Source organism: Phycodurus eques, chromosome 4, assembly GCF_024500275.1.
Source record: "Phycodurus eques isolate BA_2022a chromosome 4, UOR_Pequ_1.1, whole genome shotgun sequence".
Classification (NCBI taxonomy): Eukaryota; Metazoa; Chordata; class Actinopteri; order Syngnathiformes; family Syngnathidae; genus Phycodurus; species Phycodurus eques.
In genome coordinates, this window is record NC_084528.1 from 12,424,357 (window position 1) to 12,439,596 (window position 15,240).

Below are 15,240 nucleotides of genomic sequence, written 5' to 3' on the forward strand. Positions count from 1 at the left end.
AATTGCTCTTATGGTCTGTAAAAGGCCTGTACCATACTGCATGATTTGGTATCGATCCGATACCAAGAAAATCCGGGCCATTTTATAGCCGCTATTGATACTAATATTTTTAACAATTAAGGTTGGTGCATCATGAAATTGCTATATCTGAATTAATTAATTATTTTGTTTGAAAACGGACAGGCAGACCAGGTCAATCGAAGATTAGGTTAAAAAAAAGTTAAATAATTTATGTAAAACGTGATCCATCTTCTTTACTGCTCATCTTGTTCAGGGTCATGGGGAAATGGAGCCTATCAGAGCTGACTTTGAGTGAAAGGCGGACAACACCCCGGTCAGTCGCAGGGCGTATATAGACAGACAACCATTCACTCTCACATTCACACTGTCACTGAGTGGGAACTGAACCCATGCTGCCTGCACCCAAGTCAATGTAGCCCTACACCATCAGTGACTAAAATATCTCATATATCAATAATAAAATAATTATTAATTCTCATTTGAATCATGAATTAGGTACAATTAAATATCCAATTTCGGAATAAAATTAAAAAAGGTTAAATGGATACATAAAATTGTTAATTTTGCCATATTCAATTGTATTATTTACAATAAAGTAATGAAACTACTTAATTAGATAAATGATGGGAAAAAAATAATTAATACATTTGAACCAACCTCTCTCTCGCGCTTTCTCCCTATATATATATATATATATATATATATATATATATACACACACACTCTAAGGACTCTTACAGGTATGGATACAAACTAGTCTTCCCCACACAAGAAGTTGAAATAAAATGTTTATCATCAAATCATTTCTATGGCATTTTGAATTCATATTTAAGGATTAGGTTTTGACATGTAGGACACACCTGGAATGAGGAACCGTATTTGCTACCATAGGAATGGAGAAGACTAGTTCCTGAACAAAAAACAGAATGGCAGTAACCTTCCGCTGTCTCGTGTACACCAGTCGGCGCACGTCACTAGAAATTGGCGCTCTCGCCTGACCGCACCCTTGTCTCCTGATTGGCCCAAAGTTTGCCAGGTCCCGCCCCCCAACCTTTGCGGCTCCACCCTCCCCAGCTCCAGTGCAACCACTCTTGAGCCAAACCTCCTCTTGTCACATCCCTACAATCTTTACCTTTTACCTTTGGGCATTTAAGGAAGCGAGCTAGCCGAAAATGAAGATTTTGGATAAACGAGCAACAAGTCCTCATTTTGGAGACACTGAGTGACGGCACCAGGTCACCTTACACAGAATGACGCACGTTCACTATTAGCTGCTGAAGTTAAGTCTCCCCACCTGTTTAGTTGCCTTTTTTTCTCTCTCTCTCTCTTTTCCCTTCACGCCTCTTACGTGGCGCGTGCGCGGCCCCGACGAGGCGTGCGCGTGATGGGCTCCCTCATTTGGACCCCGGCCACCCTGCCTGCTTGGAAAATCACTTTTTTACTTTTAAACATCATTTCAGCCGTCGTGAGCAAAAGACACGCAGTGTACTGGAACTCCACCAACACCAGGTAAACTAAAGCTCTGCTTTAAAAAAAAAAAAAAAAAAAAAAAAAAAAAAGTAAAATCTATTGATATTGTATTGCCTTTAAGGTGTCATCTGCTCTGCACAAGCACGGCTGGTCTGCACTTGTACTGTTGCTCAACCACCTACATAATAGCTAAATAAATGAGTCAGTAGAAGGAATCTCTGAAATGCAGCACAATTCTGACTCACCTCCTACTTTCACCTGTGTACTGCCTTTTTTATTTTTTTTTATAACCTCACCACAATAATGGATTCTTCATGAATAGCAAGTTGGTTTTGCTCCAGAATGTAGAATGTATTTTTTTTCCCCCTCAGCTGTGTGCACAAATGGAAAGTGGAGGTTGTGACTGTGTGGGGGGTTGGTGAACCATTAGCAATGCCAAACTTAGTGCACCTAGTGATCCAGGTGCTCCTCTTAAAGATAATTGAAGGGTGCAAGTGGGGGACCTGCTGTTCTGGGGAAAAAAAAAAAAAAAAACACTGAGCGCTCATTGCGTATGCAGATCAGGCAAAATTGAAAGTTGTGGTTTAATTGTGTGCGTGCACAAGTGGATGCATGGGTGCATCTTCTGCAGTGGAACCGCCAATTTGTTTGAATTTGTCCAATAACAAGGTAATGGAAAGAGAAACAGTCCAACTGTTGTCATCTTAAAACCTTTTAACTGTCCTGACAATGTTTTAAGTAATATTTTATCAAGATTAACTTTCATGCAAGTGTAAAAAAAAAAAAAGTCCATCTACCCATTTTCTAGAGCGCATACAGTGTCTTCAATAGGGTGATGGGTGACTGGGTCAGCGGCGGGGTACCTGGAATAGTCTCCAGTCAATCGCAGGGCACATATAGTGGGTATTAAATAGTCCATACTAATGCCAGGTTTTTGCGAACTAAAATTTTTTGGGGGGGCCAGAATAATGAAATTTCAAACTATTTCTGTTCTGATCCAATGAAACCAAGGTTGACGTTTTGGGCCATAATTTCTAAATGTATGTATTGCGCAAACATAGCACTGCTCATTATCAAAAGAACAACATACCTACAGTGAAGCATTGCGGTGGCAGCATCATGATTTGGGGCAGTTTGTCTTCAGCTGGAACTGGGGCCTTCGAGTCAAGTTGGAGGGAATTGTGAACGGTTCAAAATTGCAGTCAATGTTAGCACAAAATCTTCAGACTTCTGTTAGGAATAAAAAATAAATAAAAATAAATAAAAAGCTGACTAGAACAGCCAAACTTTAGTTGGGTTTAATCAGAGGCACTTTAAATGGTGGCAGGTGTGTGCTAACTCCGTTTAACAGGAGTTTGAATGTGATTGTTAATTCTAATAACAGCCACACTCCAGTCATGAGTGTGTGCACACTTGTCTAACCACATTATCCCAGTTATTTTTACTTCCTCTTTCAAATATATTCTAAAAAGTCAATTAGGGTTGCAACTAACAATTATTTTAATTGATTAATCTGTCGATTCTTTTTTTCAATTAATCGATAAATTGGATGAAAACATTTTCTAAATTTCCATCCCTTTATTCAAAAAGATTACATTTCAAATTGACAGTGCAGACAATGCACAAACTGGTTTGGTTTGTACAAATGTCACAAAGTAGTTAAAAATACGTATGTAATTGTTTTCCAAAGTAAAAGCAGATGTTTGCATATGTCTTATTTTGATTAAACACAATGATGAGGTCTGCTCTGGTAATCAGTAAATATATACTGTTGAGAGGCTGAAGATTTGGATAAATTTAAGTTAAACAATGTCTCTAAACAATTAATCGAGTGTCAAAGTACTTGTTGGTTAATTTGGTAATTGAACAGTTGTCGGGTAATCCATAAATTGTTGCACCACTAAATTAAATTGTGTTGTACAGGTTTAAGGTCACATTAATGGTGGAAAAAGTTTTGAAATTTGTTATCTTAGCCTCAGAACAGCCACTTGCGTACCGCTTTCATACATTTGAAATGGATGTCGTTCCGGTCCTACGGTTATGACTGGCACCTTTCTGCAGTGGCATTAAACCCCCCCCCCCCCCCCCCCCCCCAAAAAAAAAGGGAAAGAAAGAGGCTCAGATGATGGTTTGGTTGAAAGTATATAACCTTTAGGGTGTTTTAATTGTGTGCTTCCATTGTTGTTGAGTTTAGTGTAATTGGTAGAGATGTGTCATTGTGAGGTTTAAGGACCTCTTTGTATCCCTGTGATTCTGACATGAATGGTCGCAGTTTTTTGGCAGGCAGACTGGGCCACACAATCATGGTGCCATTATCGCCATCGTGCAGTCAGCTAGCAACCAACCCCCTGTCGTTCTGGTGGCTCATTCCCAATGACCCTGCTCGCTCCCCGCTCCCTGAGTTAAAAGCAGGGTTCACCATCCATCTCCTCTTCCTCTCTTCACTCTTCATTAACGTTCTATTTACAACCCTCCACCCCTCTTTAGCCGGCTCCTATACGCCATTTTCATCCTTCACAGCTCCATCCTTCCTGGCCACTGATGGACGTATGAGCCGTGATTAGTTGAGCTTCAATCATTTTTCCCCATATCCTATTTTCAATAAACTGCCAGCCGAGCCCCGGTTGTTCTGAGGCCTGCTGAGGAAGAGTCTGGGTCCTCATCATCTGCATCAGGGAACCACAGAGGGGACATTAGGTCGCAGACCAAGGGCATTGGTGCTTAGCATTTCTCTATAATCTATATATGCTATTGAATATACACTAAAAATGTTTAAAAAAAAAAAAAAAAAAAATCAAAGCTAGAACTATGCTCCATCATACTGAAAGGTGTCTCTATTTTGGTTTATTTATTCAGCTCCACAAAGGCAGTTCAGCTATTTAACAAAACAAAATGATTTGTGCAGCTTAGATGTCTGTTCCACACAGCTCTGTATTTCAAGAATCTTATATACGACACTAAATGCTTGGTAATAAATCACTGATTTCATGTTGGGCTTCTTTAGACATCAAACTACCGTATTTGAAAATGAACCAACAGCATCGCTGCCGTTTGCAGCCAGGTAGTGCACTCCCCTCTATTGGTTCGATTTTATCAACAATCAATTCCACACCATAAACAGAATTGTTTACGATCATTGATTTATCATGCCCATCCTTAATATAAAACATGATTTTAAATTGATTGCCGGATGCCCAGAGGGACACATTGTAATCAGCTACGACCATCCCATTCTTTTTCTCAGTCCTTTTTTGTTTAATTATTTACTTGGATTTTATTAATAAAAGAAGTTATTTCAATTGTAAAGTTGCATTGTGGAGGGAGTTCATGAAAAGTAATTAGTTTATCACAGAGACCATTTTAGTGGGCAGTATGCATTCTGTAAAGTATAATAGCTCAGTCTTGAAGCTTGAACAATTAAAAAAAGATGCTTTACAGACTTAATATCAAAGGCAGTATTGGAGCACAGAAAACCACTGCGGTCTCTTTAAACACGTGATGTAAGTCTTTGGCCGTCACCTTTCCATCACTGTCTGGATTTATGGTTTTAATGAAGCACGGGCAGCCAAGCAGAGACGCTTAAAGTGACGCACGTTCAAGCCCCCCTCCTGATTGAAAAATTGGAGCTCGGAAAAAGTAAGACTCAGCGACGGCTTCTTTCTTTTTTACGATTTAATGAACGAGGTTTACGAGCGTTGTCGATTTTATATAGCTGCCTTTTCTCACGCTGATTGTCCGTTTTATTAGAAGAGAGATTATTTTCTGACTTCCTGGAGCAGTTAAAGGTTAGTATAATATTATAAGCACAGTGTTATGGAAGTGGTCCATGATGGTTGTTGGTTCAAACAAGGTGATGAACAAATTCGTCTCCCCTTGACTAACCCTCGTGTCACTTGAACTGCCTCTTGTCTTCAAATCCCCTCCAGGCCCAGGTCCTGGTCGTAAAGCTTTGGATCAGCAGCTTCCTAATTGGAGACAAAAGTGTTTTAATCATCTCTTCTGAGGGATCCTGCGCAGCCTTGCACCTAATTTTCCCCTCCCTTGTCTCCTCTCTTAACAACAAAATTCAGGCCAATCCACCGCATAGTGAAGAAGGCTGCTCCTATTTCTTTATTGAAAGTGTAACTCATTAGCCTTTCACTGTCTAATTTAATGTGTAAATGCATGCATCATTTCCCTTCCTGTGCGGCTGAGCTGCTTTAAATACCAAACTAAATCACATCCTGTGCGCATGCGCTGCGCTTTTGTCGTGTGTTATCAGGGGAGATGGTTGACCTTTTCTATATAGATTTATATACATTAGGTACACCTGCACAGATTAATGTGATACACTGATGATTGAAGGACACTGTTAAAAGGTTTTATTTAACCATTTGCTTATTGTTGGGGATGTCGGTTGCATAGACTACATTGCATTAAAGGATTTTAGCGATTCAAACCAAATAGACAAATTAACATTAACACAGTGCCCTTATAATGCAGTAAATAACATAAAATGGCCTAATTGTAATGGAAATTACAATAGAATTCGACAATAATACACATAAAACACACATACATCATACTGAGCTGTTTTTAATATTTCAGCACTCTTAGTTACTGTAGCTGCGTGAGAGGGGCAAAATATTAAAAACAGCTCAGTATGACGCAGTGTAGCTTAATTACAACCACAAAAATAAACCGATTGTTAAATTAATATTTGTTTTCTAAAAATAAGGATTATTGTATTTATGTGGTTTGTGCTAAAACTGGTTAAAAAATAGATAATTAGTTTATTAGTTTAAATTATTTTTACATGCAAGTCTTGTGTTGGCATGCCACGTGGATAACTGGTTAGCACGTCTGCCTCACAGTTCTGAGGACCAGGGTTCAAATCCGGCCTCACCTGTGTGGAGTTTGCATGTTCTTCCCGTGCCTGTGTGGGTTTTATCCAGGTCCTCCGGTTTCCTCCCACATTCCAAAAAAAGGCATGCATAGTAGGTTAATTGAAGACTCTAAATTGCCCGAAGGTGCCCTGCGATTGGCTGGCGACCAGTTCAGGGTGTACCACCCCCCCCTCTTGTCCAGGGTCAGCTGGGCAAGCCTAGTGAATAAATGCGGTACGGAAAATGGATGGATGGTCTTGTGTTGGGTATCATTAGATTATACCAGTGAGTTTTTATTATGTATTATCATACAGTGGATATAAAAAGTCTACATACCCATGTTCAAATGCCAGGTTTTTGTGATATAAAAATGTTTGAGGACAATTAATCATTTCAAAGCTTTTTCCGCTATTATTGTGACCTATAACCTGTGTAACTCTAGATTTCAGATCTTTTTGAGAGGGGAAGTGAAAATAAACAACTGAAATAATGTGGTTGCACAAGTGTGAACACCTAACAACTAGGGATGTGGCTGTGTTCAGAATTAACGAATCACATTCAAACTCATGTTAAATGGGAATAGCTCCTGCCACCATTTAAAGTGCCTCTGATTAACCCCAAATAAAGTTCAGGTGTTCTAGTAGGCTTTTCTTCATTCACAGTAGAAGCCTGAAGGTTTTGTGCTAACACTTACTGCTATTTCCAATTCCCTCCACCTTGTCTGAGGCCAGCTGAAGAAAAAAAACATCCCCAAACGATGATGCTGCCACTGTTATGCTTCAGTGTAGGTGAACAATGTTCTTTTGGTGATGAGCATTGTTATGCTTCCACCAAACATACCTTTTGAAATTATTACCAAAAGGTTTAGCCTTAGTTTTAGTTTAATCCTTATAATCCACATTAATGGTGGAAAAGGTTCCAGAATAATTTATAGTGGTCTCTTTTTTGTTTAAATGTAAAAAAACATGGCATTTCAACAGGGGTATGTTGACTTTTAAAATCCACTGTATATTTTTCGTAACCCAATGTCTGCCAGCTTGCTCCTCCAATTCATGTGTATGCATGCAAATGAATCTTTCTACTATTGTATCACAGCTTTGTGTGTATGTGTGTGTGTGTGTGTCTGTCTGTATTTCCCTGGTAAATGATTAACACAGAGCACCTGGATGAACTATAATCAAGATACCTAGAGTGAGGTAATTACCAGTTTACTCCCCGTCTTTCTACCAGGCTCCCTCCCTCCATACGAATACAGGCACATTTTCACACGCACAGACTCGCTCTCTCTCGACTTGCATGTCATCTGCGTCTCACCACCGTGCGTCCATGCATTATTGTCTCGCCGCTAAGCTCCGTCCCCAAGATGCGTTTCAGCCAGTGCGATTTCTGTGGCTTATCTGTTTTTGGTAAATGGGCTCTATGCGTTTGTGGTTGCCACATCAGTGTGTTATCTGTGCTGGCACACTGTGGGTGGCTTGGCTTTGGGGAAAACAAAGACAAGATGTGATTGTAGTGGTTGTGTTGCATTGTCATTTCTGCAAATGGATGCCACCTCGGCATGTGACCCGCTGAACTAGAGATGTGATTGTGATTACAGTTTGGAGTGAAGAGAGAAATTGTAGTAGTTGTTTTGGCTTTCATGGCTTACATCTGCCAAGGAAGTAAGTTTCTTAGTTGGTGGACAAGGCCAGGTTTAGTTGCAGACCTGCATAAAGGTGCAATTAGTTTTTTTACTTTTGTTGTAGAATTCAGCTTTTTTCCCCCCCACAAATTCTCATCAAAAATATCAAATAAATAAGGGTGTACAGAGTACAGAATAGTGCAGATCCTTGGCAAAGGTTCTGCACTCAATTAATTGAATGCCATGCTAGTCTTCCGACTTGTCGACTGGGTGTGTAGTGATACTGGATTGGAGTGCATGAAATAAACAAACATTCCATTTCTGCCAATGTTGTGCAGCTGAGGCGAGCTCAACCAAGCGCTGTGGCAGCCTCTCGCCTAAATAGGTCATTGTTTTGTTTCAGCTCGTTAAGGAGTGACTAAATAATTAAGATAAGGATCGTCTTGGTGAAGTTTTGACACTGACCTGCAGATTGTGCAATGACTGACATCTTGTACTGCCAATTTCTTGATCCTTTTTTTCCCCCCCCTCTGTCTACCCAGACAAATTCTTGCAGTTGGCCAGGAAGCAGCGTGGATATTCCATATTGCATTGAACAAATATTTGCTGCAATTGAAGCAGAAAAAGATTTGTTTAGGGGTCTTTTAAAGGTCTTAGTGAGGTTGTCTGCGTTAAAGTAGATCAAGGTCTCTTTCCACCTTACCGAAACGAATATTCCGAAGCTCACACCAAGGTAAATTGGGCACACGTATACTATGTACAAGAACCATTTTAGGTGTTCCCATAATCCAATTCGTGCTACAAGAGTAAAGCAAAGTCAAAGCGAGTGGTTAAGAATTACCGTACTGTGGTTTCTTGTTGCTGTCGATGTCAGTAACACGTTAACTCGGGAAAAGTATAACAAAAAACAATGCAAATAATTATGTCCATCCTTTCACTTATCGTGTTCAGGGTCTCTGGTAAGCTTGAGCCTATCCCAATTGACTAGGTAAAAGGCAGACTTCACCCTGGACAGGTTGCCCGTCAATCACAGGGCGCATATTGCGATAGGTGACCATACACACTTGCATTTCTATCGTCACTGGGTAGGAACTGAACCAACGATGCCTGCATGGAAGTCAGGCGAATGAACCACTCCACTACACCATCAGTGACGCCTAATAAAGTATGCAATTGATTAATCATGTACTGAAGCAATTGTGTCAAAATGGAGTGAAAGACTTGGCTCCAACTGGCAGAGGTGCTGTTGATTGAATCTCTACTAGTTTGCTGTCTAAAGAAGAGCAACATGACATCAAGTAGAGGAAGTTGAGCTACATCTATGCTACGAAATGTCCTCCAGGCAGTATTATTCTGCTCAATACGACAATGGTGTGGAAACAGAGAACATTGAAAAATCATGTAGCATTAAAAATATTTTAAAAGTAGTAATTGATTGATCCTTAATTTTCACTGCAACAAAGGAAATGTAGTCAAATATCCATCCTCAGTCCATTACTCATCTAAATCATGTTTACTTGTCATTTATGTGCAAACGTGGTTGGTTCATTCTGCTGTCCATGCTGATTGTTTATGCTGTTCAGTAAATGTAAGCAAAATCATATTTAATATAGGTCACATGAAATATGTGAAAAAATCAGATTTAGACTAAATCTGAGACCTGCGGTGCCCGAGTTGTCACCGCACAGGCTCTTCGGTACAAAATGGCCGTGCCGCTGGTTATGTGCGACGGGGCGGGCGTAAGGGGAGATTTTGATTGAGGTCCGTTTGTGAGCATTCATTCACTGCACACACAATGAGCCGCTATTGTTAGATGTGTCGCACCGGCTGCATATTGCTTTCCGACGAACACGAGTGCAATTAGTATGTTGTGCGAGAATACGTAAACCCAATCAAGTGCACCTCTGATGCGCCGTGTTGAGCTACCCTGTGTGTGTGTGTGTGTGTGTGTGTGTGTGTGTGAGTGTGAGTGTGAATGTGAATGTGTGTGTGTGTGTGCGCGCGCATGTTTGTGCTTTATTTTTTGATTTTATTTAATTTTTTTTAAAGAAATTCACTCCGTCACGCTTTGTTGGCCAGGCTCAGAGGTTCTGTCGAGAGATGACCCGGGACTTTCCGAGACAGAAATTAAATTAGTATCGACCCAGGCGTGGCACAGAAGTGCAGCAGGAACCAGAATGATTGTACCACACTGAGACATGTTTGCCATCTTGCCTGTGTTAAAGTGTGATTGGGGTGGGGGCGGGGAAATACATTTTATACTGTATATTTTGTAAATTTCTGTGATATTTCACAGTTACACTTTGATCATCACATTAAAAAATCAATTGTGGTATTCTGTCTGAGGGAAATAAAATGTTAAATATAAAATGCCACAATTTGGTTATTTGGCAATTCCATGTCATGGCTTCTGTTCACTTAGTGATTCAACGTGTACAAATAAATTCCTAGTTTGTGAAAATGTGTGCAATTTTACATTCACTGGCCTATACATAAGATACACCAGCACAAGCTAATGATATCCATTACAAGGGTCATTTCAAAAGTAAAAAAACAAAAACGGCTTTTACAAAATAAAATAATGCTGACTTTTGATTGACCAACTTGTATAGCTCATTAGCTTGTGTAGATGTACCCAATCTAATGTCTGGATTTGTATAAATAAAATGTAGGGAAATGAGAAGTGCAAATATTGTGCTGTTGTCCCGATAAATATCACTTCTCCCCTGTATTAACTATACAGTTTTGCCTTGACATATTGCTACTTATTATATATTTGTTTTTAGGTAATTGTCGTCTTTACATTTTTAAATCCATACGTCTTGGTTACGTGCAAGAAATGTACAAGTAAACCATATTTGCAACATGGCAAACTTTACCAGACAATAATAATTACCTTTTTCTGTAACATTATCGTCTCCAGACATGACCAATATTGTACACTACAAACCCGGGTCAGGTGACCTTATCAGGAAACAATTTGCAAGTTTTCTTATCTAGTTCGAGCAGTGGCGCTCTACGCTCACGTAGACACACGTGCCTCACACACACACGTACGAATATGTACACTTGGGGGCTCTTGGAGAGAACGGTAGGGAAAGAGTCAACAGATTTCATTTCCCCAAACGGCTCGAGAGGGTCCGTGAGGGGACACAGGGATGAGGTGAGGGCGAAGGAGGCAAGAAAGGATGTCACCCGGCATTATCATCACTGTCAACAGCAGGCGTAAGAAGCGGAACCCCCCCCGCCCCCAAGTCTAAAGGTGTGGCACTGAGATGCACTTTAGCCAATGGCACCATTCATTAAATTTTGACCATCTTTTCTTAATTAAGCACACGTTAACTTTAAAAATGTATCCCAAACTAATTACAATGCATTTTCTGCATGTGCGTAATGTAGTTTTTTTTTTTTTTTTTTTTTATAACCTGAATTGAAGAAAATGAACCCATCATTAAATTGTGACCATCTTTTCTTAAGCACACCTAAACTTTTTTAGAAATGTGTCCAAAACTATAAATAACACTAAGAATTAATGTTCTGTACAGCATATAAAATAATCTTGAAAATAATTTCCTCTAACCTTATTTCCTGGCTCCCCGTGAGGCTTTAATAAATGGTTTGAATATTTTTAGTTTTGTTTAAGTGAATTTCATTGAAGAGATCTCTTTTGGCATACAAATTCTGAACGTTTCAAAGAAGAAGAAAAAAACAGTTGGGGACTCAATAGTTCATAACTCTAACTTCATTGTATAGAACTGTGGAGAGGACATTCAAATATAATCTGTCATTGTGGCTGAGCAATGAAAATCAGTTTAGCACCTCTCGGTTCAGCATACTACTAAAAGACACACCAAAGTATTGTCTACAGTGGGGATAAAAAGTCTGCACACCTCTGCTCAAATGACAGGTTTTTGTGATATAAAAAATTAGACCAAGATAAATAATTTAAAAACTTTTCCCACCAATAATGTGCACAATAACCTTTACAACTCAATTGAGAATCAAGAGGAGAAGTAAAAATAAACAAATGAGATAATATGGTTGCACAAGTATTATAACTGGGATTTGGCTGTGTTCAGAATAAATCGATCACATTCAGACTCTTGGCCTGCAAGTCAGCACACAATTGCCATCATTTAAAGTGCCTCTCATTAACCACAAATAAAGTTCAAATGTTCTATTATGCTTTTCCTGATTTTTCCTTTTTTTTTTTCTCTCTCTTGCAGAAGCCAGATTTAAAAAAAAAAATTTTTTTTTTTGTGCACAACACTCACTCCTGTTTGGAACTGTTCATAATTCTCTCCCTTGTACATGTTATATGTGACATTGATGGAAAAAGTTTTGAAATAATTTATCTTGGTGTCTTTTTTTGCATATTACAAAAACCTGGCATTTGAACAGGGGTGTAGACTTGTTTTATCCACTGTATATACAACAAGGTTATTATGTCAGTGCGCTGAACTGCTTTTGGACATTTGACGACACTCTCTCGATCTACAATCTTCTGGTTTGTTGGGATCATCGTTAACCAAGGAACCCCTGTTTTAGGAACTCAGTCGCTCTTTAAGTTCACTTTCAGTCTAATTTCATGGTGCAGAAGACATTGCATTATTTTTTTTGTGATTGTTGCTGAGCAATGAAAAGCAGTTCAGAACCTCTTGATTTAACAAGATACAAAGAGACCCAAAAAACCTTTAAAAAATGTATTGGTAATGATAATAGTCTGAATGTTCTGAACACTGTTCCTTTCGCCAACATAATTTTCCTGTAATTGTCACTCTTTTTGCATGCAAATATTAAATGCCTGTGTGTAATTCTTGTTTAGCTCCTGTTTAACTTTGTGTAGCATGATGGTTGTGCTCAAAACTACTGTCAACTCTAACAGAAAAGGCTTTGACATATCCAATTATGAGTAAGTAGTCTCCAATCTTTTACTTTTTAAGTGTGAAGTCTAAACCTGAAGCTAGATGAGCTTGGAAAATTAATAAACAAATTGAAGTTTATTGTCATTAGAAATGCTGATTGATTGTAAATTTATTTCAAACACGCAGTACAAAAACAAATCTACAATAAAAATCCCATACTGAAATACCATACACTGCCGGTCCTTTTTAGATTGGTGTACCTAATCAAGTGTGGAAAGCATGTGTGTATAATAAACATGCAGTTTTATAAGCAAACTCTGTTGTTTGTAATTGAGAACACTAGGAGCAGTGGTGGTATTTTTTAAAAGGGAAATAGCCTTGTCCCAGCTCTGCAGCAAGAGAACTCATGAATCTCATTGCTCCTCTATTCAACTGGAAATTGACTCCTCCTATGCTGTACGCTTCCAAAAGTACAAAAGCACACTGTGTGTGTGAATTAAGAGTGTGTGTTGTACTAAAAATACATCCAGTGACAAGGAACACAAACCCAACTTCACTACATTTGACATTTTCTTGCAAGATCCCTGATGATATTCCTCTCTGGACAATTTTTGTTTTTGCTCCTCTCAGAATGGATTTCTAATGGCAAAAACACACATACTGAGCTTTCTGTGTGTTAATCTTGTAATTTTGGGTCATCATGGTTCATTACTTAAAGAAGCAGCCAGTCAGTCATCTTTAATCTCAAATTAATCACATAATCCCGCTCCAGCGCTACGTGAGGCGGGTGTCTGCATGGTTCCCCTTGACCCTCGCCGTTTCCTTCCTCCATGCTCTGACAACCCCCCCCCCCCCCTTTGCAACCCCCCTCCTGTTCCCCTATTGTGTTTCAAGCCTTCATCAGTGTTGTGGAGGCTCATTGGCCTTTCGTAGATGCTCAGGGGCAGAGAATTGCATCAAGTTAGCGCGACAAAATGCAGTCTTTGACCTCAAAGTATGAGCTCCAACATCATAGCAGGTACACTGGCTTTGAATGAGGTGACGAGCATGTCTGCTGTTACCATGGTGACCCTGGATCACCTGTTTTAAAGATCTGACCAGCCAGGACCCCACGTGTTGACCATATGAGACCATGTTTTGCCATCATTTCAAAGCAGTTATGCTTTTAGTTAGCACTTCGCAAACCACCCATCCATCCATCCATTTTCTGAACCGCTTCTCCTCACTAGGGTCGCAAGCGTGCTGGAGCCTATCCCAGCTATCATCGGGCAGGAGCCGGGTTACACCCTGAATTGGTTGCCAGCCAATCGCAGGGCACATACAAACAAACAACCATTCGCACTCACAGTCCCACCTACGGGCAATTTAGAGTCTGCAATTAATGCATGTTTTTGGGATGAGGGAGGAAACCGGAGTGCTCGGAGAAAACCCACGCAGGCACGGGGAGAACATGCAAACTCCACACAGGCGGGGCCGGGGATTGAACCCCGCTCCTCAGAACTGTGAGGCTGACGCTCTAACCAGTCGTCCACCGTGCCGCCACTTCGCAAACCCCAAGTGGGAATTAATGAGGTTGCTGATTATCTGTAAAATGCTGTAATCCATTGTATTGATTTTCAAGGAAGCATGCTTTTTCTAGGAATACTGTAGGTTTGTCGTATGAATTTGTTCTGTTAACCAATGTTTGTATTAGGTCTTGAGATGATAGTTTTTGATAAACCCTTATCGTATTTATTTAGTTTTAGTTTTTACATTTTGTATTTTTAATATACAAATGTTGTACTTTCACTTTCAGATGTAAATTTTGGTGATGCATTTTTTTCCCCCCCTTTGGTCAATATAAGGTTTAAAAAGAAAAAAATTTAAAAAGCTTATCGATAATAAAATTGAACAAATATGACCTAATCCGACCTCCATAAACGTAACTGCTTTGATTCAATACAGCATGTTCATATAGGCCATGCTGTGACATGTCATGTATAGTAATAGTATTATGGGATGTTATTGTTTTTGCAAGCTCCTTACACAAATGCTAACCCTCAAACTAAAGTGACACCCTGTAAAAATATGTCCAGTTTCTAAATTTTGTACAAAATCCTCTTTAATTTTCGAGAGCGCATGCTCTGTAGCCTTTTATGAGGTAAGACACAATGATTGAAGTATATTCGAAGTGAGTCATGAAGTGATTTCTCCTAGCCAATCGACAAGTATCATGATATCATGATGATGATTTTTCATTTCCACTTTTTCACTTATTGCAGCCTTGAGTAGGGTCCGACTTTAATGGTGTCCGGGGGTCACTGCGCCGCAGTGTCGAGCCACCACCCATGTATACACACTGGCCCGCTCAGGCCAGTACAGATTTCTAAGTCACCAATTTTTGGCTGCAGAAAATGGC

At 39.6% G+C, this 15,240-nt stretch overlaps 1 protein-coding gene across 2 annotated transcripts in view; it reads left to right on the forward strand.

The window, feature by feature from the left end:
- The first annotated feature begins 1,122 nt into the window (after nucleotides 1–1,122).
- Nucleotides 1,123–15,240, forward strand: part of si:dkey-246i14.3 (ephrin A4) — a 47,499-nt gene continuing 33,381 nt past the window's right edge. For both annotated transcript variants that reach the window (XM_061675582.1, XM_061675583.1), the window contains exon 1: nucleotides 1,123–1,530. In XM_061675582.1, the coding sequence (XP_061531566.1) occupies nucleotides 1,406–1,530 (125 nt within the window). In that variant the 5' untranslated portion in view covers nucleotides 1,123–1,405. The remainder of the gene's footprint in view (nucleotides 1,531–15,240) is intronic.